This window comes from Calypte anna, chromosome 4, assembly GCF_003957555.1.
Source record: "Calypte anna isolate BGI_N300 chromosome 4, bCalAnn1_v1.p, whole genome shotgun sequence".
Classification (NCBI taxonomy): Eukaryota; Metazoa; Chordata; class Aves; order Apodiformes; family Trochilidae; genus Calypte; species Calypte anna.
The window spans coordinates 12,431,318-12,457,516 of record NC_044247.1 but is presented as its reverse complement, the minus strand read 5'-3'; the positions used below and the strand labels follow the sequence as shown (position 1 = coordinate 12,457,516).

Below are 26,199 nucleotides of genomic sequence, written 5' to 3'. Positions count from 1 at the left end.
ACAAAGAATTTCAAACCTTTGGGCTAGCATCTGGTGACTTTGGGGATTTCAAAGCTTCAGATTCGAGTTAGCCTGAATTACAAGGATAATTCCAGCTTCTATTTCTGTAGTGTCAGAAATTAGACAAGCCAATTCACTACCTGATTTTATGTTGCAATGAAGGAAACCAATTTTTAACAGGGTTGTTTCCTTGCAGTCTGTTACTGGAGACAGAGGAACTACAGCTGTGTGTGTGTGTGTGTGTGTGTGTGTGTGTGTGTGTGTTCTTTCTTTTTTTAAAATGTGTCTCTAACAGGAGCTACTTATTGGAGAAGGCATTCACTTCCCTCTCTGTGGCTGCAGTCTGTGGGAGAGCTCCTAACAAAGTTCTTTGTTAGTGTTTGCAAGACTGGAGATGAGGTTTAATTGAGGGATTTGTGCTGAATGTTCTTTGGCTTTGAGTCTCAGTGCTGCAATGCTTGAGGTTTTCCTTTCAGCTGCTGCTGGATCAGTGAAGGCAGTAAGAGCAGGGTCTGACGGGGGTCCAGGAGCTTTCACTACTACTGAAGCTGTTGTCATGAGAGGATTTAAAGCATTGAGAAACCTGTATTTGAAAAAAGTCAATATTATCCAAATTAAGAATTGTTTCGGAGAGCAAGTACGTACTGAGTTGCAACTCCCCCCACCCAAAGATTAGGAGAAAATGTGCCAAAATTTCCAATTTCATCCAAATTGACATTTTGCTCTGCAGAATGTGTATTGGTTCTGCCAATTGCCCTTAAAAAACCCACAAAAACAAAACAAAAAAACCCCAAGAAATCCCACTCCGAAGAAATCCAAACACTTTTAACTAAAAATGAGAGGAGCAGACATGGCATGCAGAAACCTAGAATGGCAACCACTTGCTTAACGTTTAATGCTAAATCCTTTCTAAACAAACCTTGGATGCTGTAGATCAGCCTGTTCTGTGAAAGCAATAAACCACCTCATAAAATTTATGTGGCTGTTTATGCAGCCAATTTGTTCAGACAAGTTATGTCACGTGGAAAGCTGCGTTTGTCTGTCAGTTAACATGGCATTATGATACAGGCTGTAATTTCAGCAAAAGAGTGTGTTTTTTGGTTTTTTTATTTCTTTTTTTTATTTCTTTATTTCTTTTTTTCTTTATTTCTTTTTTTTTTATTTCTTTATATACCTTTAAATAGGTATCTTCATACTTATTCTATGTATACACACACACTACACACACGATTTTCTCCTGCCTTATGGGGTGCACTAGTGTGGCAGCAGCATTTTGAAGGCAATTCAGGCTGCCAGGCATGAAAGCCCAGACAGCAGGTTCAGCTGGATGAATTTCTGGAGTTTGAGGTGTCTGACTATGGAGAAAGGAAAGCAGGCTTAGCTGTGGGCTTGCTCCAAGTGTTGAGAGGGCATCACCTGCTGAGGGAAAAGGTCTGGCTATTAGCAGGACATGTAAAGCTCATTAATATCTCTCTGTCTCTCTCCTGCAATGCAGATAGCCAGGCCCCTGGTCTCCTGAGAAGAGGTGTCTTTATTCTGTCACATCACCTACAAGCCATGGCTGTCTGCAGTTACATATTTATGGTATATAATCTGTGTCAGTCTCTGAGATAAGGATGGAGCTGGAGCCAGCATGATTACAGCAGTCTGTGAAGTCTAAAGTTCTACAAGACCAACATTTCTGTAAGTATGCATAATTCTTCTATAAACAGCAATTGCATGTTGAGTTTTTACTAGCATGACTTAAAATAAATCTTGCTATCCCTGATCAAGTGATCCCATGCAGGAACCAACCCCATTTTAATGAGTTTACTATCTATGGGAACACTTTTTATTGAGACCATGCGAGTATCAGGCTCATAATAAAAATGCAGCATTTTAAAACAGTTTTGAAATTTAGGAAAAAAAAATTGAATTCTATACCTTCCAAAATGTGGATTTAAAATGGGATTTCTGAAGAGAGAAGTCCAAGTAAGGCTGCTGAGGCCAAATGGCCCTAAGGTTGAAGGATTAAAGGCTGGAGACATGGATGGCACAGCCAGTGTTGAGAGAGGCATTGACCTCCAGGTGTGATCTAGGAGGGGAGAATGATTCAGTGGAACATCCAAAAATAGACCAAGTGGGTGCGTTAAGGAGATTCCTGGAACAGTCCCCAGAATTTCATTTTTTTCACGTTTCCTCCACTTTGCCCTTCTGTTTTGGAACCAGACCTTCAATAAGAAATTATACAGGCATTAGCTGAACTTACTCTGCAGTTTGTTTTACCAGCTTCTACTGCATGCAGTGACACAGGTGGCAAAATAGATACTGTTCAAACAAAAAACACTTATTCAGCATTAAAGATCCATTCATAAATGCCTTTGTGGGTTTATGAAGAAATAAATCACTTATAAATATTGTTAATTTGACTACTCTCAGCTCTGACTTAGCAGGCCCATATGTTTTAAAGCCATTATAATATATAAACCTGTAAGATGAGAACTCATGATTGGTTATTAAAAACCATCATTCTTTCTTTCATAAGCTATTGTGATTGTAAATTAAATTTCAAGTTTCTACAGAGCCATTCAAGAGGTGGCTATTTCTCTACAGATACCTCAGGATGCAACTTAATCATGATTGTAAGAGTAACCAGGCCAACTCCATGGAGTGTGTTTTATAACTTGATAGCTGGACCATACATTTTTATACAGAGGATTTGCAAGTAAAATGAGAAGCTGTTGTTATCTACCATGATGCAAATAGAATGTAGTTACATGAAAGTGGTTAACTAAATTGCAATGAAAAATTATACTAAAATCTAGTAAGTGATGTTAGAACAAGGTATCAAGCTGTTCCTAAAGGGGCTTCAGCTAGTATTGGGTTTGTGTGGTAAGCTGTTCAGTGTATGGGCTCTTCAGGCCTGACACTAGTCATTATTTTAGCCCACTATGTAAATTTTGAAGACTTTAGTCACTCAGATTTATAGGTCAGCAAACTGACTCTTCACAGGCATTCACTTCAGCATCCACTGAGCAGAACCTTTCAGCCCCAGGATGGTAGCAGAGAGTGGCCTGAACAGCATCAGCTCTAAAACAAGGGAGAGAAAACCTAAAGCATGGATTTCAAAATGGGTGTTGCCTAGGTTGAACACTCCACATCTAAATGTACTCAGCTGCTCAGCTCTTGTAGCTGCAGAGGATTTGGAAAAAAATTATTATCTGTGGCCCACAGTCTCATTCAGCAGTCCTGTATATAACCACTGCTGAAATTCAGTGAGCTGCCTGTAAGCCCATTCTAGGTATAAAACCTGAGTGTTCTAATCAGGATTCAATATTTAGTAGAGGAACACAAGGGACAAGAGTTGTTAGAAAGACCAACATCTGCCCTGTACAGAATTATGGCTTTCTGAAATTTACTTCTGACTTAGGACAAAGGTAAACCTTAATAATGAAGGTATTTTGCCAGACAATGTACGTAACTTCATAATAAGAATCTATCAAAGTCACCAAAACAAAGAAAAATCATAAAATGAAATTGCAAAAAATTCAGATCTCAAAAAGAATTACTAGAGATGCTAAAAATAGTTATTCCTTTTGTATTAGTATTTCTGAAATGCTAAAACTCTACAGAAAACTGTATTATGAAAAAATGTTAGATGCACAAATTTTAATGGAATTTTTTAAATAGTTACTTTTATAGTTGGAATGATATTTCTGTCAAAAATATTCTCAATGAGTTTTACATTTCTAACATCTAAAAATCAGGTTTTGGGTGTTTCCAGCTTCACTGCTTGCTTTAACCTCAGACATAGAACCATTTCCAGGGATGTGACTTACCTTTAGGTGCTTAAGGGATAATAAACATGTTTGGAAGCAAAGCTTTCTGCACACCAGAGTGCTGGCAGCCAACCCAAGAGGCTGTAGTGCCACAGCCTTGCTGTCCCCAGTTGGATCTCATTCCCTATGTGTCAGGAACAATTTAATCTTCCAAAGAGTATATGGGGTTCTCAGAAGCCAGCTGAGGAATGGCTATAGTCCTCTCATTGCATATATTACCTTTACACCCAGAGGAGGGTTTCATACCCCTCAGGTTATGCATGTACACATATTGAAATTCAAAAATTCAGATTGTCTCACTGTGCAGGCAGTCAGAGGGATGTGCCCTTAGGAAAGTCAGAACATCAGAACTTTAATTTTTATTTAAGAAAAATTTCATTTTGGTGATTTCTCTAGCAACCACAGGCTTAAAATGATCAGATGATCTACAAAGGAATATCTGAACCAGTGATGCCTGCATGACAGTGAGGACTAGACCCTTGGTCTGTGTTAGTCCAAGACAGGGGTCTGGTTAGAAAAATTAACTCAATTACTGGGATCAGGTGTCTTTAAATCACTGTTAACCAGTAGTCCCAAATATTTGTAAGTGGAGCTTAGCTGAGCTCTCACAGAAGACCACCCACTCAAAGGTGTTTTCTGTGAAAATAACATCCAATTAAAAAGGCACTGAACTGTCTTACACTGCACATAAAGCCTTTCCTAAAGAGGATACAAGTAATGCTGCACAGGTATTGATTTCCTTACTAAATCTCAGCATTGTTTTTCCAGCTGTTCTTCATAAAGAAGCCTAGGATGAGACACAAAATGAGATGCCTGCTTTTTCTGTCCTAAAATGAATCCGTTTGGTCATTCAGATGTGCACTTTGACTACAAAATAACATTTTTAATGTTACAGGTGACTTGAGGTTTACAACCAAATTTACTTAGTCACCCCTCAAATTTTGTATTTATCAAACCAGAAGGAAATACCAGCACAGATAGCTAAATTATTATATTTAGAGAAGAAAAGCTGGCTTTCAGTTCCTTGCTGGTATAAACTCATCAATGCAAGTGATAAAAGGGGCAAAGGCAGCTCTTATACCTGACACTGACATGACAAACAGCTATCAAAATTTAGTAGGTACATTACAGTCATTAACATTCAGATTAGTCATCCTGAACCTTTTGTTAAGCAGTTTTCCTTTGCTTCCAATAAAAGGCATAACTCGCTTTTAATCTATTTTCAGACACATCTGAAGTGCCAAACTAAACATAAGAGAAACTGCTATACCAGTCTTAAATTTTTTATAGTGTGACTGTAATATCAGTGATAAAATACTTTAGAAAAAAATAATTGTTACTTAATACTCAAATATGAGATTTAAACTATCAAGTTTGAATTGTATGCTAAGTATTATCCAGATTATTTTTGTAATTATTAGAACCACACGTATCTGACCAAAGACATTTAGGTCTTTTTAAAAGAAAAAGGTATGCATGTAAAATTCAAGAGCTTGCTTTCTGCAGTTTTCTGTACAAATGTGTCCTAATACCTAACTGTGATAAAAAGACACATGGATGTGGCTGTGTTGTGTTTCTGCTGCAGGATCATGATCAACACGTGACAAGGATGTTTAGATGAGTTATATTTGTAAGTAATGTTTTAACACTGATGCATTTTGTGGTACTGAAATACCCAAGTATTGTTTCACTCCTCACAATAAGAAAATAAAATATTCCTTTAACTTTTTCTTATTTTACTTCCAGCCTAACAACATGAATTATGAGAAGTGGAATGGCAACAAAAGATGCAAATGCTACTTAAGAGCACTCCAGAGTGGCTTCAGATAGGGAAAGGGCTTTGCAGACTCTCAGACTACTCCCTCCCCAAGGTAAGGAAGAAAAATTTTTGCTGCCATCTCCCCTCCTCTACACAAGCAAACAATGAAGGTTGATTGGGTGGGTGTGGGATCTCTTTGAAGTGATGCTGAAATGAGAATACATTCACAGCCAATTTTTTTTTTCTAATGCAAGGATGAAGGATGATGTGGTTACCTGTTCCTTTCCAGCTGGTTGATGGAGGGTTCTCCCCACAGAAAACCTCAATTTGACAACACACCAAGGTGAAGAAATGGTCTGATTGCATTTGGTGAGGTTAGTTTCCTAGGTTTACACTTGAGTGAATAAAATTATAACACTTTTTATGTCAGCTGGTTTAGACAGGTACCATAGGAGAGGCATGGAAATCTTCATTGTACACAGGACACCGATCAGAGGAAGAATCAGCATGGGAGTATGGGACAAGTATTTGGGAATTCTGATAGCTGGTTAAGTACAGTGCATCACCATCTACACAGCAGCTGTTCCTATGCATCCCCTGCCCTCCAGGCTAAGTTGTTTGTCATCTGTCACAGGACAAGAGCCCACACACAGACAGGCACTGTGGTTCTAAGCAAACTGTGCTGACTTTGCTCGTGCCCAGGAGATTGTGTTAGGATTTGATAAGGAGATGCAAGGAACAGCATTCTGCTGTTCCTTAAATCCACTGTGGATGCATCAACTCTGCTATTCTGCTTATTCATTTCTTTTTGACTCCATGAAACCTAAACATTTCAGTTTATTTTAGATGAGTTATTAGGAGAAGACTTCCTCTCAATCACCCACAGTTACAGGATGTCTTCATAGGTCAAATGGACTGCAGAGCAAGTGCTCTACCAAGAGAATGTGACAGTATCAGGTAAGTTAACAGCTTTTCACTCATGTCCTTTTCCCCTGCAGATGTCATGTGTGTTATTGACAGATACTGGAGTATTTCAGTGACCAAAAACTTTAGGGATTGTTGGTGCTAGGAAGAGACGAGGGCACAGAATTTCCTCCAAGTCCACAAAAGAGAGATGAAAAGTCCATCAGGGTATTCTCAAGATGAGCCAGTTATGAGGTACCATTAATTTCTACTTTTCTGAAGATGGTGCATGCTAAGAAAAGCTAAAAACCTTATAGCTTCACAGATGTTAGCTAGCAAACCATTGCATATTCAGTGACTGAAGTAATGACATCTATGAGAAAGGATCTGGCCTCAAGTGGTAACAAAGCTTTGCAAGAGTGGGTAGGGCTGTCCCCTTGAGCAGCTGCATCAGTTCTCAGTCTTTCACAGATATGCTCACACCCAGAGCTGTGCTGGAGCAGTAGTTCTGTCAATGTCTCATGTACAGCACAAGCCAAATTTGGTACAATTGGCATTCTGAGCTTAAAAATACTCTGAAAGTCTTCACACCTTTTGAAACAATTTTAAAAAAAAAATCTACTGTTTTTTGATTAAAAAGGATTTCTAGTTTAGATAAGATATAAACTGCTTCCTAAGAGAAGTTCTTAGGTATGAGTGCTTAAAGTCAGGAAAAGCTGCTAGGCTCTTTTTTGGACTAAGAAACCTGCAGGTTACAAGGCAGTGTCTGTTTCCATATGCCGAAATTCTATGGGTGGTGTTGCTATTATTACAGCCCACCCAACCCCTAAAATTTTCCTGGACAGTTCCTGACTGTCTTACAAATATCAAATTAATCTTTTCTTTATTTTAACCAGTCATTTAGAAGCACGACTTGCACCGAGCTAAGATAGAGCAAGAAAGGAGTGTAAGCTGCTCTGAAGCCTGGGTGAATAACTGAGGCTGCCCCGCAGAATCTCTCACTTGCTGTAAACCTACTGATTTTTTAAATAACATCGAAACTCAAGCGACAGTTCCTGCCTTGAGACCCAAGAAAACGGCAGCAGACGAGAGTGTGAAGTGCACCCTGTGAAGGCAGAGACGCTCTTTGCTTTGCCGTCGCTGACCTCCCAGTTTCTGCGTCCTTTAAGACCTCAGGAAGGCTGAGGGGGGTGCAGAGGACACCCCCCAACTCCTGCGTGTCCCCCCTCCGCCACCCCCTTCTCCATCAGCGCTGCTCGCAGGAGTTGCTGCGGGCCCGCCTGGAACCGGCCCCATCCCCGGGGGAGACGGCGGCGGGAGGCAGGAGGATCTCCCGCAACTCAGAGGCTCGACGGGCGCGGCGGCCCCGCTCACTCACCTGCACTCGGGCTTCGGTCAGGTCCAGGCGCAGGGCCAGCTCCTCTCTGCGGGGCAGCACACCGTTAGCCGCCGCGCTGCCTCACCGCCGCCCCGGCCCGGCCCCTCCGCCCGCCCTCTCCCGCCGCTACCTGGTGAACACGTCGGGGTAGTGGGACTTGCGGAAGGCGCGTTCCAGCTCTTCCAGCTGGAAGGTGCTGAACGTGGTGCGGTACCGCCGCTGCTTCCTCTTCAGCGGTCCCGCCGCTTCTCCGCCCGCCGCCGGAGCCTCCGCGGGGGCTCGCACCCGGCCGGGCCGTGGCGGCGGCACCGGGCGCTCCTCGCCTGAAGGGAGAGAAGCGGGGAGTTACCGGGGCCAGCGGGGAGCGTCCCGCCGCCGGCCCCGCCGTCCCTCACCGTGCCGCCCCGCCGCCGGGCCCCGGCTCAGGATGCTGTCGATGAAGTAGGAGGTGAGGAGGTGCAGAGCCGGCGGGGCGGCGGGGGCCGCGCTCTGCATGGCGGCGGGCAGGGTCCCCGCACCGCGCTGCCACGGGTTTTATTGGCGCGGGCAGCGCCCGGTTCCGCGCCCCGGCATTAGCATTTCATTAGCGCGCTGGCGTCAGGCCGGGGGTGGGACGCGCAGGGGCCGGGCCCGCGGAGGCTCCCCCCGGGCCGGCGGGCGGGCGGGCAGGGAACCGCCCGGTCGGGGCTGCCCCACGGCCCGGCCCTGCCCTGCCCTTGGGCCGAGCCGCCCCTCTCAGCACTCCTCCCCGCAGACGGCCCGGCCGGCGGTAACTTCGAAAAGTCCGACGGCGAGAGTGCGGGTTTAGAGCGGCTTTCGCTGAAGTTGTGCTGGTGCCCTCCGGGATGCGGGAGAGCCTCGCCCGGCCCGTCCAGAGCTTTTGCGGGGTCGGGGCTCGTCTGCGCTGCCACGGAGAAGGAAGCATGGGGCGGAAACTCGCTTGCTGGCCCAGAAGGGTCACCAAGCTTTGGCTCTCCATTGCTCCGTTAAACTTCTTGGATTCAGCTCTTGAAGAATGACATTGCAAAGTGCTGTGTGCTGACGAAAGTGCACAAAACCACAGAAGACTGAGCCTTTTTTTCCCGGAGATCTTTAGTGCTTCTGCTGGAATTATGTTATTGCTGCTCTCACAGCAATGATTCCTCAAAAGGAGGTCTGCAAACCATGTCCTACACAGATTCCCAGCAATTATGTGACCTTGCTAACTGTATTGCTAGAGACTGGTATAAATTAGACAACTGAATTACTTGATCCTGAGGTCTAGGTCCAGTTTCTAGAGTCTTACAGAGCATGCAGCACGAAAATGTTTTTAAAAAATAAAATCTCCAAGCCAAAGTGTTTAAAAGCTGAAGTCAGAGAACTTTAGATTAGAAATGAGATACAGATGTAAAAATATGTGTCTTTATAACCTTTGAGATAACATAGCTAGGGAAGGTCTGAGTCTCTGTCTTTCCATCAAGGCTGCATGGTTTCTGTTTTAGCTGGAGGTATAAAGGCTGTCATTGAGTAGATGCTTCCTGAATCTGTGACCTGTCATACCAGAAGTCTGATTGAATCATCTTTTGTTTCCTTCTGGCATGTAGTTCTCAAACAAACGATTTTTTTTCTTTTGTCCTTCTCTCTTACCTCGCAGGGGTGACTGAGTACTTCAGTGCCTCTGTCTTTGGTTATTGATAGACATTCTTGCTGTGCCACAAGGCTCTTCATTGAGTCAGCCCTCAACTTTACTTCTTTTGCTAGAGAAATTATATTTGGCCTGAGGCAATACCTCTGTGAACCCATTCCTGCAGCACAGTCCATGAGAAGCTTTGGGAAAGCACTTACTGATGCTAACTCTTGAAAAAGTAGGTTGCCTTTATGACTATATTTTAGGGTAAGATTCACATAAAGTGGTTTTTTTACATTGTTTTATTTACTTTTCCCACATTCTTTTCCTGTCCAGATCTTGACCCTCAGATTCAAACATCAGACTCCTTTTTCTCCCTTTGGGTTTGTGAAGTCCTACTGATGTTTGTAGAAGCGTCTCATCAAAGGAGTTCTGAAGTCACAGAGCCATTTAATATAGGGTAGGTGCAAAGGTAAGGAATAAGAGCAAAGGAAGGGGAAGAGAAGTTGTGTAACTGAACTCCTGCATCCCCACACATCTCTAGTTTTCAGCTGGGGCCATTTTAGAGGAGTGGGTTTTAGAAGTAATCTTCCCTTTTCAGGGTGTATGTAGAAAAACGTGAGGTCCTTTTGTGAGGGGCAGGGGGCTGGGTATGTGTACCCCTTAAACTCAGAATGGAGGGCAAAAACCTTTAGTTTCTCCATCTGCCACAAGTTTGCCTGGACAAAGGCTTCCTGCTGCATCAATTCCCTGGGTGGTGTGTGCCTTTTTCTGATGGAACCCAACACTGTTTGTCAGAGAAGAGCTTATGTTAAATATGTGGGATTTTTTTTCCAAACAGATTGAACAAAATAAAATACTTTCTCCACGTTTCACATACAATCAGGTGGGTCTTTCCTATGGTTTTAAGTGACTACCATAAATTTACTTATAGTAATAGATAACCAGGATTTGTATGCTGTAGGCAGTGAAATATTGTACAGGTATTGCCTTTGCCTTTTGTGAGTGACTTTAAGATGATCTGGTCCACAGAGTGGCTGAAAAATCTTCTGTTTGAATCACATCCCTAATGCTTTTCCAAGGTGCAAAATATTTTGAATTTGGATCCCAGTTTCTCTGTTTGCTTTAGAGCTGTTTATTCCAAACTGCTCTGAATCACTGGCAAAAGTAGGTGTGTTTTGTGCTTCAAAAGTGTTAGCTTTTACTGTAAGAAATGAGCATTTGGGAATTATAAAAAATGAAAATAAACTTAGCATTTTTAAGTTATGTGTTTTTCAGGGTATGCTCAGCGACCTGCATTAGTGAAGGGATGGAATTCAGTTATAGGGGATAGTGGGAAAAATTTCTGTGTATCATAGTAAGTGGACTGAGAGTAGTGCAGAGGTCATAGGCCAGTTCTGCACAAGTCTAGGTTCAATGACTAAAATTTATTAACTAATAATAAATACTTATGCTCAGTGCTCCTTTTTGAAGAATGCCAGGGTATATGTGTGTGTGATTGTTTGTGCTGTGCTCCTTAACCAGATGGGTCTCTTTTCCCTCCTGCCTGCTTTTCCTTATGTGCATCCACAAATTCTCTAGACACTTTTTTTCTAACAAACTCCCTGTTAGTTGAAGATCTTAGGGCACTGCTGATGTTTTCTCTTCTTGCAATTGTATTGTTAGTAGCTTTTGGCTTCATTTATGGAAGTCCTTACCTGTGGTCAAAGGCTTAGGGGCTTAATTGTGGTGGAAAGAACAGTGGTTCTGTGCATACCATGGACCAAATGTCTGTAATACAGTTTCTTTCAATTCTAGGAAACAGGATTCAAGCCATCTGATTTCCTCTGGCCACAAGAAGCTTTTTCAGAACCTTAATCAGGAACTGTTTGGTTGTGGAATACCCTGTGATGTGTTTCCTTCCCAGGTTATAGTTGCACACGTGTATTGGCATGAAGAGAAGCCCCTGAATCTTGGAGAGCAGGGCCAGGAGCTCCAAGAAGATCTCCCAGACCCAAAAGTGACTAAGTTTTATTACTTTTGTGTTTCAAACAAACCAAGTCCATGGACAACCCCAAAAGCAGGTAAAGCACCATAATCTCTTTTCTAGTGTTCAGCAACAGCCATCTGATGCAGACTGGTATTTGCAGAAAGTATTTTCCTGCATTTCCCTCCCAGATCTCTTTATTAGGAAACTTTTTCTTTCTACAGTTGTTTTACCAGTGTTTCCTCTTTTGAAACTGAGATAAAAATAGGATTTTTAAATCACGAAATGGCTGGATGAGAAGATAAGTCCTATTTTATGCTTTTGTGCATCACTCCAAGATCCTTTGTTCTATTAGTTGACAAACTGAGAATAATATTACCTGGATTTTTTCACAGGATTTCTAGGATACAGGAGAGTCTTCCTTTTATCTTGTATTGGGTTTGCATGGCCAGTTTTGGGAATGGGGGCCTCCTGTGAGAACATGCCAGAAGCTTCCCCCACATACAATAGAGGCAATACCAGCTGGTTCCAGGATGGATCCACTGCTGGCCAAGGTTGAATCCATCAGTGAGTGTGGTCGTGTCTCTGAGATAACATATGTGTAAAAAGGAAAACCAAAACAAAAACCAGCAGTGGGACAGCTTGGAGAGAGGAGTTGAGAGGATGTGAGAGAAACAACTCTGTAGACACTGAGATCAGTGGAGAAAGAGTGGGAGGAGATGCTCCAGGTCTTGGATCCAGTTCCCTCTAGCCCATGGAGGACCCCATGCAGGAGCAGGTGGATGCTCAAAGGAGGTTGTGATCCCATGGAAAGCCCATGCTGCACCAGAGTCCTGGCAGGATCTGTGGACCAGTGGAGTGACAGAGCAGCACGATGGGCACCTGGCATCCAGCCAGGGTCAGCTCATCATACATCTGAGTTTTTTGGATGTCCTCAGGCAAGTCTTGCTTACACAGCTGACTGGATTTTGACACAGTATTTTGCAGGTATCTTGTCATGGGCTGAACAATCTGCAATTGTTTCTTAATGCAATTGAAAAATTTCCTAGAAGAGTGTGATTTAAGTGACATTTTTGTAATGTCATACTTAACCAACCTTGTTGCTAGTGTTGGTTTTCTTTGTCTCTCATGCAAAGTAAGAGGTGGCAGATGAATCATAAAGCTCACCTTGCCCAAGAAGTGTTTGCAAGATGAAAGGCAGCATATGTGTATGTTTGTGAATGACAGCAGAGTGGCAGTGGCAGTGAGGAGGACTGCTGTTTGCTGTGCTTCCAATGTTTCTTGTTTGTTTTTTTAAGAGCACGTTAGTTATGTGTATCAGCATTCTTTATAGTGTTTTAAATACTTAATTGCATTTTACTGAAGTTTAATATTTAGGTTTAGAAAACAAAGCCGGTCTATATTTACATTGGAAGAAAATTCTGAGATAAAATGTGTGATGTGGTTAACAGGAAAAACTTACTGAAGAAAGTTCAAGGAGTTTGACAGCTCAGCGTGGATCTTTATTGGCTTGAAGAAAGTAGCTGACTGTTTACTGGGGACTTAAGTGCAGAACTTTGAGAGAGTGGAAGTGATTCTGATGAGTCCTCTGAGTCAATTTTGGGAGATATTGTGGGAACCAGATGCTGAAAGGTGCTGAATATCTTGATTGCCAGTATATCTCTCCTGTTGGTTTCATGTTCTTATTAATACAATTGGTGTCTCATTGTGTTTCTGTTTTACACAGCTGTCTGAAGATCTGGCTGAACTTGAAGAACAGCCCCTCTTTCTTTTTATAGGTTTAAGTCTAGGTTATGTGTGGCAATCCTGTAAATACCAGGGAACTGCAAGACAGAATGTTGTGGGACAGAGCCTTAGTTGGCACTGTTAGGGTCTTTCAAACTGATTCATACTTATAATACCAGCAGCACTTGAGGGCAGTAACTCTTTTGTAATGGAATCACAGTGCTGCTTTCCCATTTCAGTTAATAACTTCTGGAAATAATGTAAGAGCTTTTTGCTGATGAGGCATACCTGACTGAAAAAAATGTCTGTGCAGTACATGGCAAATCAGCTTCCCTTTCTGTGCTCCATATTCAGCAGCACAATAAAATGCTAGTTGGCAGACAGATGAGGTAAGAATTGGGCTGTTGCTGGCTAACTCTGGAGAAGCCATCACGTTGAGATGGCAGACACTGCTGTCACTGTGTGCATTCTCACCACCCAGCCTGAAGCCATCCTGTTGTGTCCCCATCCAAATCTGCAGTATTCATTTCAGATCTGTTCTTTTTCTCCCTCTACAGGCCTTTTGTTTTATGCAGGCAAATAAAGTGAGAGCCTTAGTCTTTATTTGTGCATTTGGTTCTTGAAGGGGATTGTTTGTGAAGGGCAGGCAGGTAAGAGGTTGTAAGAGTTTCCTGTTGAAATTATATGATGAAGTATTGTGAGAGATGTCGAAGGAGGTAAATGTACAGCAGTAAGTGTTCTTTCAGCAGCTGCTGTAATGCATGATTTCTTAAAACCTCCAAGTAAAAGTAAGCAGCTGTTTGCTGCTTGGGTTCCTCTGGCAGTGCTGTTATATTCTGATATTTTCTGGGTCTGCTAAAGCCTCCCCTCATATAATTGGGGTCACGATTATACAAGGCTCTCATCTCTTCTGGAAGGTAAAGAGTGTTTTAACTTCGAAGTTTCTAGACTTTGCATTTATGGAGAAAAAGTTAAAAGCTCAGTAGAGCCTAGGGGTACACAGGTGCAAGGATAAGTAAAAACAAGTCAATGTTAATTTATTTTTTCTTGGCATTCTTAAGACAAAATGCCAGATAATAGATTAACAAGCCAGTTTGCATCTCTTTAAAGGTTCCTTTTTGATACTTCCTGAGGGCTATCAGTCCTCTGTTATGGTCTCACATTACTAGACTGAAAATTACTCTTTTTTTCCCAAATTGCTTTGTATAGGGGCTACCCTGACAGAATGTTTGACTAGACTGAGAAGACCATGTTCCTGCTTCTTCTGCTGGCCTGCAAGGACAATTCACCAGATCTTTGTGCCTCATTTATTCATACCTAAGATTGGAATAGCCATACTCTCTTTGCTAAGTATTGTATTTTGTGAATAAATTACCTCTAGGAAAGCTGAGTGTGGTAAAAAGATTTCATAATTGATATTTATCCATTTATGATTGTAAAATGTGTAGTACCTGTGAAATATAGTCGTAGCATTTTACCTTTTTAACCCTTAAATATAAGCTTGGGTTTGCATCAAAATGAGCACTGACAAATCTCTGTGGTTTTTCTTTTTTTTCCTGTGTGTGTGTGTGTGTATGAGTTAATTATCAAGGCTGCTTTAGAAATGAGTCTTTACTAGGTATGTTCTTCAGTACTGTCTGAGGTCCTCTGGGGTTCCTTTATACAGATAACCAGGTATTACAAAGTGAGTGACCAACTCACTTTAGTGTCAATGGGTAGGGAATGAAGTCACAAAACTTTGAAGAGTGTGAACTGTCTAGTAATGTGCAAGGAAGGCTCTACTACAGTCTGTTATCTCTGTCTTACTTCCACAGCTGGAATAAGTGGTTGCTGCTTCATTCTATTTCTTTATAACACTTTTTGCTGCTGCCATCACTCTACATGGGCCACATGGAGAGATGGAATAGTGTAGGGAGGATGATGGGGCTGTTCTGTGTGTGCTAAGTCATTGGCCATATTCAGCCTTATTGACTGAACTATCAGACTACAATAACTTTAGTGTGCCCCCTTTAATACATTTAAAAACTTTATAGTAGGTGTAACTGTAGGAATCAGTGCAAAGAGAGTCAGGCCTGGTTTGCATTTAACTGGAAATGGGTCACTCTGAACTGGAGCCCCCTTGGGCACAGCAGACCCCTGGAATCTGCCACTGATGGTGTTTGTGGCAGCTGCTGACAGTATCAGAGTAGCTGTGGTCTGCAAGCCCAGATGACTTCTCAGGACCCCACAGGGATATTAGAAACAAAAGGGCACCTCTGTGTTGGTTTAATTGTGAAGAGCTGGTGACCTGGTTCCACAGACTGAAAGTGTGGAAGAGATGATGCTGGCATTTATTAGTTGCTTGGCTGCTTTATTTTATGAACCAGTACTGAACAGCAAAGGCTGTATAAAATTACTCTGCAATTAGCTTTTTAGACTTAAAATGGACTGAATTATCAAAGGGGAAAAAATGAAGATCTGAGCTGAGCAAACCCCTCATCTGCATGTTGGAAACGTTGTGACTGAAGGCACAAATGCAGCCTGGATCTGAGCAGAACTGAGTAACTACAGCCAACTAACCTTATCCAAGAGGAAGGGAAATGTGAGGCAGAGGACTCTATTCAGTTCCCCTCCTCCTAGAAAATCTGCACCTGGATTTAGTCCATATTTATCCAGCAATGTGTAACAACAGTATTTAACTTGCTGTTTGACACCAGTGGTGACACTGGTGTAGTTAAAACTGCTATAGGATGGAAGACAAGAGGTTTAAGCACCTGCTTGATTACTCTGATGGAATGGGATTTTAGCTGCCTGGATTTAAGATTAATTATAGCTATTCAGTTTTGTAAGAGGAGAATTTAAAAAGAGTTTTGATGATTGAGGGGAGGTTGGTAGTGGTGGGGGAAGAGAGGAAAGGAAGGGATGACTGGGGAGACCTTCCAAGAGAAAGAGCTTGTTCCCTCTTTGTGGTCATGTGTGCTTCAGAAGAAGAGGTTTAGGGGGATTTTTTATTTGGGGAGCTATTTTCTGATAATGGTTTAATGAGAAATCACAGTACACTGCAATTAAAAGCAGTTCTTGTAGTTAGAAGGGTGTAGTGTTCCTCATCTATCCCCTGCCCTCATACATTTATCTGATATGGTTGGAAATCCTTATCAGTTTGTTGAAAACACTCTATTCACACTGCTGTGATGAAGCTGAAGATTTCTTTCCATCAGGATTTGTCTTGATTTTGCCAACCTGTGTGTCTGTTCCTCAGGTGAGCTCTGCAGCATCTGCTGGTTTTGGAGAGAACTCTGCAGGGTGTGGATGTGAGGCAAAGCACAAGCAGTGGCCCTTTCATCGCCTGAGGACCTGTGTGCTCTATAAAAGAACTGTAAACCTCTAGCCTGAGTTTGGCCATATGTAAGGACGGTATCGAGCCTCATCTGGATGGAGAATTTAAGGAAAGTGAGCTCTTTGCTCCCTCTTGTGGTAGATGTAGAAATATGAAAAAAAGTTTGGGGAAAAGCTGCCAGTGCTGGAAGCTGCGTCCCGGTTTTTTTAACATCTTGTGACAGAATTAAATGAGAGTTTTAACATTACCCTAAGTGGCATGAAAGTAAAAGGTTTTCCGAGATTAGAACGCAGCCTTGAGGCAAAGAGCTTTTTAAAAATAAAGCTAAATGCTGTACTGTCAAACAGCCAGGAAACGCAGAATAGTCCAATACAGGTAAATATATGCTCCGTTGATTGAGTTTTATGTATGCTCATCACAGAACAGTTTAGGGCTATTTGCCCAATTGTAGTTGACGTTTTTATGCCACCTTCTGCAGATCTTTATGTCACTTGGTGAATTTTTTCCTCTCTAAGTTTCTGAGTCCTCTGTAGGTTTGTAATCCAGTAGTAGAAAGTACATTGATTTTGTGCCCTGTTAGCTTTTGTGACTCCAGAGTATACAGAACATCTAAACAGAAGTTCAAAAATCCTTATCCCATAGGTGGAAATTATATGCATTATAAATGAGAAAAAGAATAGCAATAGAGTGCAAGACCCCAGATTACTGCAGGTGACTGTATACCTGCAGCAAAGGTGCTGTGTTTTTTTGGAATTCATAATACAGTTTTTGTGAATTTTTTTCAGGAATTTTTAATGAATTTATAGAAGAATTTACTTGGGTTTTTTTTGGCCTTTCTAGTGGAGCAGTGTCATCTGTGGGGCCAGGAACCTGGTGTGAAGGAGACTTCACTGGCAGTGCATAGTAAGCTTCACATCTTCGCAGGGGGCTGCAGATGTTATTGCATTCATTGATACACATGGGGGTGTCCAGACCCTCCAGGACCCCCAGAAACTCAGCAGTAATGAACTTGTACAAAGCCTGATCTTGAAGATACTGAGAGGTAAGTGAAGAGCATTGGACAGATGAGCACTTATGTAGTTGTTACAGCTGATGACTGACAGGTTACCAGCTACAATGAGAGAGACAGGTCTAGCTCATTTATACAGAACCTCATACAGTGAATCACTGCCATTTTGGCTCAATAATAGTTTAAGTGTTCAGCAAGGATGGTATCACAGCCTAATTGTTTCACCCAATTAAAAAAAAATCTGCAGCCATCTTTGGTAGGGGAAGACCTTCTATGAGTTGCCTTATGTCAGCTCCTTGGCAGTGTTCAAAGATGTGGTCCTGGGAGTGAAAAGGTGTTTTGAGCAGAACAGTTGTCTGCTAGGGAAATGTTTTGGCCAGATGGACCTTCTTGGCAACAACAGTCTCTTTTCCTTGACCCTTCTGAGATCTGAACTCCCTATGGAGTATTTTGAGGGAGACTTCTTGTTTTGCCTGATGTTAGAACAGAGAAACCACATTTTGGCACTGCTTCAACTGTGGTGTCCCAGGCTAATGACCTTATGCAGTTTATATCATGACCTGCCCTCTCTGTTGGCCAGAGTGATATCCATTTACTGTCTGCAACCTCCAGTGTCACCAATAGTCTTATGGCAAATAGGAAGCACTGGTGCTGGATAGATGTATCACGATTTTGAGGAGGTTGTGAAAAGATTTTAACATTAATTAAATGCTCTGATTTTGATGTGGTTCTCTTGGCAGATCCAGTGAAAACTCCTTTGTTTTTCCTTTTGCTGTGGCTTCAAGAATATGAGTTTGCTGCAGAATGAGCATGTAGGTATCTGTAGTTTTACTGTTTTCATAGAAAAAAAATTCTGAGGAAATCAATAGTTGCTTTATCTGGATTAGAAGCTGGGCTTTAGGTCTAAAGTGCTCTAAGCAATGCAAGCATCAAGTGAGCCACCAGGGAGTGGTGTATGTTCAGGTGGTGTTCAGGGAGTACAAGCTGCTGTAAATGTGGAACATCCTCAACTGAAATATCTTCATGTTACATTTCAGTCAAACATGTTATCCAGGGTGCAGTTAAGTGGGTAGTTGTCTCCTCATATTTTTCCAGGGTGTTGCTATCATGATGATGGAGAACTGCAGAGATATTAAAAAAAATAGATTTCAGTGATATAGTTTTGCTTAATGATGGGACATGTCTGAAAACATACATAAGATCTACTGTACTATTGATTGCTCAAGTAGCCTCCTGAGGCTCTTTCATTGCATGAGAATAGAGGATGGATGCTTCTGTTGAGAGGTAGACTCCATGCAGAAGAGGTGAGTGAAAGATTTAATAGGAAATTGGAGCAACAAAACACAATGAAAAATGTTCTACTTTATGATAATAGTAATAAAAAAGCCAGATTAAATAAATAGTTTTCTGTGAAAAACCTGTCCCTGGGGTGCAAGGGTGGGAGTTACTGTTTGCCATTGTGGTGCAGTTGTTCCAGAAATGTTCAGTGTTAGAATGTGCTAAGTGGAAGTTGAAGCCTATGGAACAAATCTGTTTCTTTATCTTTAAATGGTCTCAATGCTGCTAGCTCCAGGCATTTATACCTGAGGAGAAGGGTGCCAAATGGTTACACGAGTGGTCCTGAAAACCCTGAGATGACAAATAACTGATAGCAGGAGTTCCTTTTTGTGTGTGCTTTGTGGCTTGGAGCTATTCAGGATACACACGTGCACTGCTCTTGATACACATCCCTTGGCAGTTTATCTTTTTCCTCTTTAAAATGAAAACCTGAGGTCCTGATGGGATCATGTGAGTCTAGTAATTGGGTCTTTAAAACAGACTTGTGAAATAGTGCAGCACTTGTGGTGAGTTATGGGAGGGCTGACAATGCTTTGAAAAATAGCCCCAGCTTGACTCTTGCTTCCCATTTCCTCATAAGCCTTTATGTGTACTGCTCTCCTTCCTAGTATGGACAATAACATGATTTTTGTCCTCGAGCAGCACTGTAAAAGGAAAGGGTGTTGTAATTATAGAAATGAAGCAGAGATTTATCTTTACATTAACCTGCAACATAACTATCTGTTATCCTGTTAGGCTGTTTCACGGTCTTCATTAATGGACTGAATTTGCTAGTTTGTCTCTTTATCACATTGATAGACCTGTTAAATGAAACCCTGAGAGATCAGACAATTTAGTCCCGTGGCCAGTGGCAGCTTTTCACAGCAGTGATTTCTAGCTGGGTTGTATGTGCCAAATGCCCAGGCAGCTTGTGCTTATCAGCATTCGTTATACTTTTTGTTGACTCGAACCATTAATAACCTGTCAGATTAGGTAATTAGGCTGTCTCTAGTAGCCAGGGGAAATTGTTTTTCCCTAACTGATGGTATGGGTTGTGCAGATAAGCACTTGGTCAAATGGCAGTTCAGGAGATTTTTAACTGGCCTTGCTGATGAATGCAGAAGTAGTGCTGAGACATGAGGGGTGGTTAACAACAGGGGCAGACTCGAAGGAAAATAATCTGCCCCTTCCACGACTCTCCAACTAAGACACTGATTGTGGTTTTGATTCTACAAATCTGCTGCATGTAGGGGCAACCCTGTTAATTTCAGTACTGTGGTGGTTTGGTAAACATTGCACCATTCTTCTGAATTAAAACTTATCCCCAGTGTGAGGGAATTAAAGGGATTGTTTCTACAAGATGTCATTTTACCTCCATGAGTAAAGCTGAATGCTGCTAGTAACCACTGCTGCTCTGAGATTCTGTTTGTACAGTGACCTTTCTGTGGCACTGATGGAGTCTGTTGTGCTCAGGAAATGGTTCAGCAGTTAGTAGATGCAGAAAAGGTCTGTTTATTCTGTTGAAACTGGGATCCGTGTTCTTAGGTAAATGACATTTACTGATTTCTAGCAGCAATTAATCTTCAGTGTGAAAAGGCTGAGTGTTGTGGCAGCATCCATCACACAGATGTGTTACTTCAGTTCTGTGAAGACTTTCTGTCAAAATAGACAAGAAAATGAATTTTCCTGAAAAGCCATTTAGGTTCAGCATGATTAAGGGCTTAGGCTCTCAAAGCCTACTTTCTTTATTTGAGCCAAGTGATAAGATGGGCCCAACAGTTACAGAGGCTATTTCATTCTGCAGGACTGGTAAGGTGAATGAATTCCTGAAGAGAAAAGCATTTTAAGGAAGAATCCAAATAAACCTCCCATCAAAAACATTCCCACTCCACTAAATTAGAACGTTGTTTGGGAGGGAAGGAAGCCAGCACATGAATAGTAATTCCTGATTGTGCTGATGCTGACAGATGCCCACAAAGGACTGTGAGATGGCAGCAGCAGTCAGTGCCCAGATGCCCAGTCCTACTGACACTGAGCTGTGCTGGGGAGCAAGGGAGGTCCAGGTGGTGGAGGGATGGAACAACCTCTGCATGCCTAAATGTCACAGTGACTGTCTAGAGAGCAATTACTTGCTTCTGTCTGAAACCCACCCTGCACATGCCCTTCTTGCAGCCCAGGTAACAAGCCAGCTGCCTCACTGTGACTTGGGTCAGACCCATTACAGAGATTTGCAGCCAGTGGTCTGCAGTCCTTTACCAACTGAGTGACCACTGAGATATATATGGCAGAAACCCAACAACTCCAAAGTCAAAATGGTTCCTGACAGGCCAGCTCTGCCTGGGATATATAGTACAGGAGAAGGAGAGCTCACTCCTCCAGTAAAAAGCCCCTGAAAATGAGATGTGTCTCACCAGTGGGTTTCCTCCCTGAGAGGTGTAAACAGAGCCAAGGGTAAGGCTGATCATACAGACCCTAAGGGGAGCCAGGAATTTCCTGAACAAGGTGCTGGCATGTGTCTCTGTGCCCAGGGAATTCTTTTGCACTTTTCTGCAGCCCCAAATGGGATTACAAAGATCTTACTTTTAAATGTCACTGGAGAAATTTTGCTGAACTTCTGGATGATAAAAATAGAAGATGTCTTTAAACTTTCTCCTTTTGATTTACTGTCTGAACTTCCTTGGTTGTGGCCTCCAATGCAGCATTAAGCATTTACTGTGGGTTCAAGGATTGGAGACAGCCCATCTCTGGACAATGATCCATTAGCAGCCAGCTTTATCCGTCACTCTGAGATGGGTTCAGCCTCTGCTTGGTTTATGGAAGTGGCTGGATTGACCCTATTGAACTTTGCACTAAAACCAAGATGGAAATCCCCTGGCTTTGAAGTTTAGCAATTGGAGTTAGACTGCGGCAGCTCTTACATTTTATTTTAGGGATGCTGTTGAATTTTCAGTGTGGCTTTTCCTTAACATAATTACAGGCTTTGAACTAACCCAATTCAGAGACAGCCTGCATTACAGCTTCCTTTCTCTTCTCTCCCCTTGTCATAATTAGCCATGTATGTTATGGGTAGTACCAGTGCCTCCATCTGTGCAGAATGAGCACAGCCACACCCTCGGAAAGCTTCTTTGCCTCCTGGGTCTGACAATGGATGAGCACTGTTCTGTGGAGTGAATTTGGATGCCTTGCACCTTCTGAGAGCTCCATGTGGCCTCAAGCAGGGTTTCTCTCATTTCTCAGAAATTTCTCCCATTCCCTGGCCCCATAGCCCCTCTCCCTCTTGGTTGGGCAGCTGCCCACAGTTGCCCAAAGCTGCTCTTGGCCTTTGTCCCACTCTGACCCATTTTGTTTCACTGGGATTCTCCTGGGTTTGCAGTAGTTCTCCTGGTCTGAAGAATGTGAATGAGTTGGTCTGGGGCAAGATTGCTGTTTCAGGGAAGCCTGAAGAAGTTTACTAGGGACACAGCAGATCTCTGATGTATTATCTGCTGTCAGTGGCTTTTTGAGACCCACATTGTTTCAGAGACAGTGAAATTGTGTAGAAAGGGGAGTTGAGCTTAAAAATTCCATTGCATTTAATGAAAATGTTCAATATGGGGCTGGTTTTGTTCATCAGCAACGGGAGAGATCAGCTGGATTCAGCTGATGGAATTTAACAGCATGAATAAAACTTGTTGCAGGGTAAAGCTTAGGGCTGCACAAGGTCAGGAACTGTCTTGCAAACTCGTGCTTCCCAGGTAATGCTCCCAGATGAGCTCCCTACAGCTGTCAAACAGTCAGAAACCTGCTCAGCTCTCTCCAGGTCTCCTGTAATGGGAGAAGGGGAAGGGAAGAAAGAAATATTGTTAAATATTGTTCACCTGGATAGGTGCTTGTTGTATTGGGTGGGTCGTTTGTTGACCTGGCAGAGAATGGGTTCTGATAAATCAGCATCCACTTTTTTTTTGGTATGGAGAAGATGAAGTTCTAATTGTTACCAGTTCCGGGCGGGCACCTTTTCCTCTCATGAGCAGTGCTCGGAGAAACTACGAGTGGGAGGGAAACGAAGAGACACCGTGAGGAGGGACAGCCAGGGCAAGGGGTGCGGCATTAGCGGTGTTAGGGAGGTGTAAGAGAACCGGGGCTGTGGTGGGTGATGGAAGCTGCGTTTTGGGTTTATTTCCCCGTGAATTAACCCAGCTCTGTCCTCGGTGACGGTGACAGAGGCGAGGGACACCCAGGCTCCAGCCCTTGCTTTTTGACGAGGCGCCTCACCAGCCGTGGGAAGCGCAGAGCCCGGGCTCTCCTCTCCTCTCCTGCCGGGTCCGGACCGGACCGGGCCGGGTTGGGTCAGTGCTGCCTCTCCCGCCTCGCGCCGCGGGGTGGCGCCCTCCGGCCGCGAGCAGCCCGGAGCTCCGCGCGCAGCCGCCTCAGTTGGTTGTGGGACTGCGGCCGGTACCGATACCGATACCGATACCGGTGCTGCTGGTGCTGCCCCCCCGCTTTTGGGGCTTTGTTTTGGAGCTTTATTCGTCTGCAAAAAAACCCCTTTTCTGCCGTTTCCTTGCAGCACCCCGGGAAGCAGCTGACACTGACAGGTATCGGTGGTGGGTGACAAAGGGGACAAAGAGCAAGAAGGGAACTTCTGCTCCCTTCCGACCTGAACAACTTGTTACTTACTCTGTATGAACACTGTGTTGTACCTGTTTCCTACAGACAGGCCGAGGAGGAGAAAGGCCAGGATAACTGGTGTAGTGGGATCCAGGTGTGGCTCTTACACAGAGTTCAACAGGTCCATAGGAAGGGTAGGAAATAACTTCTGAATCCCAGAAGCATTTGGCTGGAGGTAGCACAAGAGGCTTTGTATGTGTACAAAGTAATTTTTCATCAATCTCAGTGCATTTCAGGACACTACTTATTTTCAAAGGTGACTGAGCAGCCAAGGTCTCTGCATCCTTTTGACTTGCAGGGATCCAGCTTGCTGAGGACGTGTGACCAGCAATTTGTGCTGCTTGGTGGGAGGTTGTACTTCCAGCCAGCCCTGGCTCCTCTGCAGAGGTTGCATCCCTTGCAGCAGAGCATGCAATGGTGCCGTTCTTGAGCCCTCACAGTTCACAGCTCTGTTTTGTAACTTATGCCACCACTGAATCCACACTGTGAAGATGCTGCTTGGAGCTACAGTGGCCAAAGCCTCCAGTTGTGTTGAACTGACCTCAACAGCTAAAGAAGTGACCTTTCTTACTGCTTTGTCCCTTCAGCTGCTGCAACTCAGCCTCAAAGTGCTTGTGAATCAGAGACCTGAATTCATAGCAGAAAGAAACCTGAGGTTTCAACTTGGTACCTGCTAACTAATAGTTAGAACAAAAGGAAAATCTGATTTATTCCTTGTTTGCTCCACAGAGCAGCAGCTGCTATTGCCTGGAAAGCAGCTTCTCTGAAAGATTTCTGTAGCTGAACTTGCCATTAAAGATACTTCTTCCTTCCCATGGGGAAGCCAGCAAGGTATTCCTGGAGAACAAGGTGGCAGAAGAGTTGCTGTGCCCTGGCAGTGTTAAAGTATTGCAAACTAGCGAATTGTTTCCTTTGGTTTTGAACACTTGGGATGCATTTGGAGACCCCAGCAAAAGTTGGCTGATTCTGTTCTAGTTATCAGGCTTGTTTTCCTTCTGTCACATGAAATTTGGACCCTCTAGCCTCAGGAACTCTTCTAAGAGAGTATGATCAAGGTATAATAGGATGAGATCCAATGGTCTATTGCAATTCTCTTAACTTGCAATTTGCCACTCTTGGCTGTGAGTTGGCTGTCTGCAAAATGTCTGCAGAAGGTAATCTGATTACCTGTGCATGACGTGCTTTTGAAACAAGAGTTCATGCTGGGAACTGCCTTTTGTTGCCTGACAAAACAACTCTTGCAGTCTCACTCAAGTGCATGCAGGTAGATGCTTTATCTTCACTCTCAGGTGAAAGTTCTAGACAGAGATCTGGACTGATGTAGAGCCTGGAATTAGAAACTCCTCCTTCCTTCCTGCCAGGGCTCAGGCCCACTGCCACAGCAGGTCATGAGATCTGTTTGCAGCAAGACTTTAGGTAGTGTCCTGGTGTGCAAACATTTCTGCTTACTGAAAGTGAAGTGGATTTGACAAGCAAGGAGGAGTGGAAAGGACAGAAATAATGAAGCTGGAGAAGTTTGATGCTCCAGTTGTGTTTCAGCACACAGCTCAGGGAAACTGATGTTGTACTAATTGGGAAGTAGTGCTGTGGGACAGGATGCTGAGTAGTGTGGCTTTTCTTTGTGCGTGGTTTCACTCTGGCTCTTCCATTGCCCTCCATAGTTTAGCAGTGCTTTACCAACCAGTGCTTGTCTACTGGTTCCCTTGGTGGACCTGTTGGAGCAGGTCTAGAGAAGGGCCCCAAAAAATGATCAGAGGGATGGAACAACTCTCCTGTGTGGACAGGCTGAGAGGGCTGGGGTTGTTCAGCCTGGAAAAGAGAAGGCTCCAAGGAGACCTGATAGCACCTTTCAGTACTTACAGGGGGCTTATAAGAAAGATGGGGACAAGATATGACAGGACAAGGTGTAATGGTTTTAAACTAAAAGAGGGGAGATGTAGGAGGGAATTTTTTTACACTGGAACAGGTTACCCAGAGAGGTAGTGGAAGCCCCATCCCTAGAAACACTCAAGGTCAGGTTGAATGGAGCTCTGAGCAACCTGGACTTGTTGAAGGTGTTCCTGCTCACTGGAGGGAGGTTGGACTAGATGATATTTAAAGGTCTTTTTCAACCCAAACCATTCTATGATTCCTTCCACTGCCTTATCAGCAAGCTGAAGCTGAAAATCTTATCAACACACTAGGAGCAGAATTTGTCACAGGGCATTTTAAGGGAGTTGATTTGCCACAAAGCAACTGTTAGCACAGCTGAAACTGCACAACAGGGTTTGGAGAAGGCATCAGAGACAAAAATAATTGACAGACCCATAGGTCTTGGTTTCATTTTGACTTTTTACTGGGAGATTTGTGTTGTAGCATAAAGCACCACACTCCTATGCGGGCAGTGAGGAGCATCCTGCAGCATCCAATATTGAGTGCCAGAATAAAACAAAGCATTGATCAACTCTTCTCTCCAGCACAACGTGCCCTTGCATACTGCCATCCTGAAATTATTGATTGGCCTGGGGTCCCGTTGATCTTGTGCTAAGAGCTATTTTTGTGCACAGACATCAATTGAGAGAGTCTTCTTGCTCTCTGTAACAAGTGTTGCCTCACTTCCTTGGACATTGCTTTGGTTTTTATTTTTGATTTTTGTACCATTTTGCAGTATCCAGAATCTTTGCTGATCTTGTAGGGTACCTGGGGTTGTTGGACCCTAGGATTGCCAGGCATCACTTTAGAGTAGAATTTTAGCTTCTTAGCTCCTAAAACCTTT

General features: G+C 43.2%; 1 protein-coding gene across 1 annotated transcript; it reads right to left on the bottom strand.

The window, feature by feature from the left end:
- Positions 1 to 354: 354 nt before the first annotated feature.
- Positions 355 to 8,353, bottom strand: LOC115598220 (retinal homeobox protein Rx2-like). The gene is made up of 4 exons (XM_030449403.1): positions 8,254 to 8,353; positions 7,989 to 8,181; positions 7,859 to 7,904; positions 355 to 583 (listed from the first exon to the last, which is right to left on the bottom strand). The coding sequence occupies exons 1-4, from the start codon at positions 8,351 to 8,353 to the stop codon at positions 488 to 490; spliced, it is 435 nt and encodes a 144-aa protein (XP_030305263.1). The 3' UTR covers positions 355 to 487.
- Positions 8,354 to 26,199: the final 17,846 nt, after the last annotated feature.